This window comes from Cheilinus undulatus, linkage group 7, assembly GCF_018320785.1.
Source record: "Cheilinus undulatus linkage group 7, ASM1832078v1, whole genome shotgun sequence".
NCBI classification, from domain to species: domain Eukaryota; kingdom Metazoa; phylum Chordata; class Actinopteri; order Labriformes; family Labridae; genus Cheilinus; species Cheilinus undulatus.
In genome coordinates, this window is record NC_054871.1 from 10,279,788 (window position 1) to 10,286,443 (window position 6,656).

A 6,656-nucleotide genomic window follows, 5' to 3' on the forward strand; every position below is an offset into this window, starting at 1 on the left:
CCTGAAAGGATGAACGGTTTAATTTTTTAAGTAGTTAATTTTAAAATATAAAGATTTGTTTTCATTAAACCCATTTTTATTCCTCGTTGTTAATATCAAACATTTAAAAAGATTAATCATGAAAACTGCTTGTAATTATTTATCATATTTATTTACAAATAAATTCAGTTTACAACACAATATAGCTACATAGAATTACATATATTTAACTTCTTTTTTATTTATAAACAGACTATTTTTCAGAGCTTTTTGTGTCTTGTATGAAAAGGAAGCTAAAAAGTGTCCATCGAGCTTCCGATAAAAAATAAAAACACAAACAGGAACAAAAGAAAAAAAAATCGACAGGTAAAAGTCACACAGGTAAAATCTTTTTTTTTTTTTTACAAATATTTACAAATATTACCTGTACAGAAATATCTCCTTTTTCTTTTTTTCTGTGTTTCAGCAGTCTTTACATGGCTACACAGTCCAGTGTTTCTTTTTGATTTGTGCTCTTCACTTCTCTTCCTGTATTGTCTTTATAAAAATAAGTTTATTATCTCGCCTTTTTAAGTCATTGTGAAGGCCATTTGGACACTGCGGCTGCCGTCGCTGAGGGTAAAACGTGTCCAGAGATGATATTTGACGGCACGCTGAGGATGGGGGCGATAGCGGCGGAGGTTCTGGTCAGAGAGAGGGACTGCGCGCTCAGTAAGGCCGACTGAACCGTCACTGGAGGCCGCAGGAACGCCTGAGCAGCGCCCGGCGATGACGAGGACGCGCTGGAGACCCCGATGATGTTCTCTATACTGAATGAGGGTCTGTTTGAAGGCTCGGATTTGATCATGGACGCGGTGCTCAGGCTGTTGAGCTGAAGCTGGAGACTCGGGCTGAGCTGGGAGTTGAAGGCTTTTCTGTTCAGCTCCGCCGAGGGAAGAAGAGGGACGCCCGGGGGCAGCATGTGACCCACAGGGGGGATGTAAGGGTACTGCAAAGCCGCCGGATGGGAGTACGCAGCCGGGTGGATGCCGTAGTGCCTCCCGTAGGGGCCCCCGAGGCTGTACGCGCCGAAACTCTGCATCATGAGCGCCGTCTGGTCCCTCAGCATGTCCGGCTGAACTCTCTTGAACCTTTTTCTTCTCCGGAGGAAGCTGCCGTTGTCGAACATGTCCTCTGAAGCTGGGTCCAGGGTCCAGTAGTTGCCCTTGCCGGGGTTGCCAGGCTCCCGGGGGATTTTTACGAAGCAGTCATTGAGGGACAAGTTGTGGCGGATGGAGTTTTGCCACGCGGGGAACTTTTCTCGGTAGTAAGGGAAGCGGTTGCTGATGAACTCACAGATCCCGCTGAGAGTGAGCTTCTTCTGAGGGCTCTGTAGGATGGCCATGGTGATGAGAGCGATGTAGGAGTACGGCGGCTTCACCAGGCTGCTTTTGGGTTTCTGGAGCCCGCTGCCCGGCGCGCTCTGCTCGTTCCCCTCTCCCTTCCCGATGCCCGTTTCTCCCTCTCCCGAACTCTCGCAGCACGGACTCCCTCCACCGGAGCCCATCTCCTCCTTCTCCTCCACCTCGATCTCATCATCAACCTCTTCATCGTCACCCGGTTCTCCTCTTAGATCGTGCAGGATGCCCACTCCCGGGCTGTCGCAGTCGCTGTCCCCCCTCTCCATGAGCTCCTCGTCTCCTTCGCCCACCACGTCGATGTCCACGTCCTCCGCTGTGAGCACAGTTTGGCCGGACATGTCGCTGGCTCTTTCGCTGCCTCCAGACAGGGTCATCTCACGGCTTCCTCACTCTCTTTTTTTTTCAAAAAATAAAAGTCTAGTGGCGCAAATTAAAGCCGTGTATGATGGCTCAGTCCGCGCACTCACACGCCGAGTCTGCTTGACTTTTGCTCGCTCCTGTCAAGTGATCAGACGTCTCCAAAAAAAAGCAGAAACGATTGATCAACCGGGCGAAAAGGAAAGTTCAACTTCTAGAAATATTTCTCCACCCTGTAAGAGAACAGGCCTGGTGGAAAAGCTGCCGCGAAGTTGTTTGGAGAAGTGTTTTTGCGCTCCGGCGTCCTCTCTCTGCGCGCGTATTTCCTAGCGGAGTGATATTTGGAGAGCCAAGTCGAGGTGACACATGCTGCTTTTAAAGGCCGGAGCTTTTAAAAGGACTGTCTGATAGATTACTTTTCCCAGTATAAGATATACTATCAGTGCAGGCCACGTGGTCCGGTGACGACACACGCCCCCTCTCCTCTCCAGTGCGCCCTCCCCTCTCGCCTCTCTTTCCTCTCTTCTCTGTTAAACCATGCAAACTGGAGTTGTTTCATGGATTTGTCAACAATGGGACATCAGCAATGCTGCTTTCCGCTGATTTCTGTGTTCGTCCGTCATAGACCATTTAACGATGGCAGAGGGAGGAGGAAGAGGAGGAGGAGGGGGGGGAGAGAAAATTGGCCTGTGATTGAAAGATCTGATGCGCATTAACGTTGCTGCGTAAAATCAACCCAAACTTAACTCCATGGAAAGCTGAAGAAAGAAAACAGCGACAGATAAGTTCACTAAGTTCTCCTTTTTTTTATGCCTTTTTATGTTTCTTTTAATTGTGCATGATTTCATTTGAAATGCAAACCTAATTTAGTGCATGTCGCTGTGCGTAAAATACACTTATCCTCGTGCGTAAAGTTGTTTTTGCAGCGTAAACGCATGCCTTAATATTGCAATCCAAAAGCTGCGAATGCAAAGCTTGAATTCTATTTATTCCTGCAGGATTAGCCGAAGGTGGGAAGAATATTAAGAAGCAGCAGCGGCAGCAGCAGCAGAGGCAGCAGCAGCAGAGGCAGCAGCAGCAGCAGCTCCGGTGACAATGAATGGAGAGAGAATAAAGAATTCCCTTAAGAGTTTGAAGAGGTGCTAACGACCCCGATCATTGCATGTTTTTACATTTGAAAAAAGTAGGAAATGCGGGCAGCGGGGGAATGCAAAGAGAGCATTTATTCACAAGCATGAAGGTGAGGGCGCAAATTCTGAGGGGTTTCCTGCGAAGTGTGAGAACATTTGGGAGTAGAATAGCGAGAGAAGAGGAGTATTAAGCTTCGCGTCTTAGGGATAAATTAACATCCAGTTGTTCCAATTCAGATAACATTAAGCTGTGCACAAATTTGAGATGATTAATTGATTTTATAGGAAGTCTTTAGGAAGGTTAATGAAATTATCCACAATCAGGAGGGCCAGTTATTTTTGGCAAATCTTTATTTGAATGAATTCAAAGACCGTAATGAGTTATAAGTGAAAATAATTGATGATGTTGTGTCAGCATTTTGCTCAATTTTGCTCAAATTAAGCACAAATTATACACATTCAATAGGTTTGATTTGCATTCATAATTATAGCTGCCCACTTGAAGTTCTGGCCTATTTTAAAATTAGCCTGATTATTGAATAGGACAGAAAATATTTCATGGTCTACTTTTGCATGCAAAGGCAGACATTTCTCCTTGACTTGCCATTTTAAACTCAAGGTACTAGGTGGTGCATTTGGACATACAAATGCACATTTTTTCCAGTTTATTTGCAGCTTGCACTTCCTTTAAAATCAACCCTAATTATTTTTGCATCTCATGATTTCCGGTCTTAATTTGACTCTTAATTCGCATCCAGCAGCGCGCAGAGGTGCAGTTCCGTGCGCCACTGCCCCCGACATAAAAAGGATTAATCAGATAGTTCATAAAGCGTAGTGCGGGTCAAAGGAGGAACCATGGCTTCTGATTAGACTCTCCTCCCTCCTCGTGTTAATCTCTATGTGACCTGCGTGATCCGCAGCTTCGTCAGTACGGACTACTAGAGCCTGCTGCAACTTTTCTGCAGCTCAGAGAGGATTTTCTTTTTTTTTGCGTTTGGATTTTTTGGGACATAATCAAATAAATGCACTTGCGTTTCTTCAGGGTTGTTTATTTTGATCAGAGTTTATCAGATGACAAATTTGCATCTCATTTGCTCAGATTTGTAACTTATTTTATGCACATCTTCAAAGCACAAAACTCCTTTTCATATCTCTGACCTTCTAAATAAGAAATGAATTTTCCCCTCTCAAAAGGAGGGCTTGTTACTCAGTCAGATCCTCGTTTTGGGTGCATTTTAAAACTGGATCGTGACATTTTTTTTAATGCATTTCAATAAAGGAGCTTTGTGGAGCACTCTTTGGCTGGTTTGTTTTTGCCATTTTAAAGGAGGTCACATAGTCTTTACCACATGCGCTCTTCCTCTCCATATGCACGTGGAGACAGGTGCAGCCAGCCGTCTTTTTTTTTTTTTTCAGAAATCCCAGAGTCGCAGTGTTGTGTGAAAGGCGGTGTAAGTGCTGATATAACCCGGGTGAAACAGCACCGAGAGGGGGTTTGAAACGCGTCCTTCCTGTGATCTTTTGAAGCCTCATAAATCCGCTTTTATTCCTCCGCAGTTTGTTAATGAAATGTACGTTTTAAGCACACATGCACGGCTTAGCGCGACAAAACCTTTTAGTATAATAAGCCAACTCGCTCCTGCATGAAACCATTACAAGGGAGGTGTGTGTGTGTGAGAGAGAGAGAGAGAGAGAGAGAGGAAGCACGAGCAGCAGTAGCTCAGGTGATGGAGAGGAAACAGTCAGCACATGTGATCATCAGCAAGGTCACACAACAAATAACTGTGATCATAATAATGGGATGGTCCAGTGGTTGTCGCACCGGGCTCCTGGAGGTCTGCGCACGCTCGCCAGGTGTCAAAGCTCACGGTCACGTGCGGGAGAGGGCAGGTGTTTGCTCAAAGACGCTTAAGAGTTGACAGAGAAGCGAAATAGGTCTTTTATTTTTGTTTGTAGCTGGGAAAAATATTGAAAAAGATGTGGGAAATTCTAAGTTTGAGGGATTATTTCACTCTTTGTGATGCCAGTTTAGGCCTATGGGGGGATTTTTTTCCTCGTTATTCTTTTAAAAGCACAAAAAACTTAGAAAAGAAACACCTTAGACCTAAGAGAGCAGGCAAGATTTATTAGATGCCATAAGACCCAGAGTTTATTCTAGTATTTTTATGAAGATAAAAATGATAAAGACTGATGTCATACAGAGCAGGAGGAGGTAGGGCTGGGTAATATTTTACCTTTTTAAGACATTTTAAAATATTTTCAAACATAAACTAAGGGGCAAGACTAATTTCCCCCCATTGATATTATTCATGGTAATGTTTTGAAAGATACCAGGCCAGAACTAACTGTAATGTGCTGAGGATGACAAGATAATCTATTCATAATTATAATACTAAAGGGAGCAATATTGTCTTACTTGTTCCAGTTTGCATTTACTTTACTCCTCTGCTCCATGCACATGTTCACATCAGGCTGTTCATAAAGGTCCATGGCTTTCTATTTATTAATTTCTCTGCAGAAGAAAGTATGTTCCCCTTCATATTAAATATTTACATTCAGAAACAGAAAATCAGGACCTGATTTTTGATCAGTATTGCCCAGCCCTATGAAGAGACACGAGCGTATTTCTGAGGAGTCCACCTAAATAAAGTTAGAGCATCACAAAATTAATGATAAGCGCATCAATGACGCACAGAATTCCAAATTTGAACGATATGTTAACCACTTTCAGAGATTTTATCTTGTTTTTATGTATCCAAATATTTCAATTATGTTATAAGTTAAAGGGAAAAAGTCCACAAGACTTTGTATGGCGTACTTTTAACGTCCCTTTATGTCACAAGACTAAAATTACGCAAATAACATTATAAGGCCTTTACTCATCTGAAGAGATTTCCCTACAAAATGTAGCCCTATTTGAAAGGAGAACTCGTTTCGTTGCATTTTACAGGCCTTTTCAGGAAAAAAAGCGAATAAAAACACAGTATAGGAAGAGAAAGGCACGACTTTTACGCATTCGGGTCATTTTTATTGCGTCTTTGTTAAACAACAAAGGTTTTCCATTTGTAAAAAGCAGGATGGAGTTGGTATTGAGAAGCCAAATATCCAGATAGTGGGACATGGAAAGATTTCTCCTTTTTTCTCCACTGGAGCATCTTTTCATCTCTTCTCTTATTATTTTAGTAGAATTTATTCTAATAAACAAGCAAACAGGAAAAAGGCGAATAAAGCTGAGATAATGTTTCCAAAAATGTGCAGTAAACACGACATGTGAAAAAAAGTCCATTTAGTGGGCTGGGTTGTAAAATTACGCATGCAAATCAGTGCTTGATAAAGCTATTTTACATCAAATCTGCATGTATAATAAATACATAATTATGATTTCAACTCAAACTCTACACATTAATCCGTGATACAACATCTAAATGTTCTAGAAACATTTTGGAGGCAGCAGCCAATGAAACGATGGCATCAATTAGCGCGCCTGTAATTCTAACCACGCGGCCTCTGTTAATGATTTCACAGCATGCAGGCCAGGCCAAACAGAAGCTTGTCACATTTCATTAAGACAAGAAAAAAAAACATAGGATTGTAAAAACTGAACTCCAAACTGGAGAATTTTCTGCCATCTTTTTTATAAATTCTTCTATTTGTTGTATTTTCACATGCTCGATTTGTGGATTCTACAGGAGAGACAGAGACACGTGAGCGTTTCTGTCCTCCTCCTGTATTTTAGAAATCACCATTTTCAGCTTTTCTCCCAGAATCCACTCTGTCAACCTGCGAGTTT

General features: G+C 42.6%; 1 protein-coding gene across 1 annotated transcript; it reads right to left on the reverse strand.

Moving 5' to 3' along the window:
• Positions 1–259: 259 nt before the first annotated feature.
• foxd3 (forkhead box D3) lies at positions 260–2,114 on the reverse strand. Its single transcript, XM_041791747.1, has one exon. It carries the CDS (start codon positions 1,751–1,753, stop codon positions 554–556), a length of 1,200 nt encoding a protein of 399 aa, XP_041647681.1. The 5' UTR covers positions 1,754–2,114; the 3' UTR covers positions 260–553.
• Between the last annotated feature and the right edge of the window lie 4,542 nt (positions 2,115–6,656).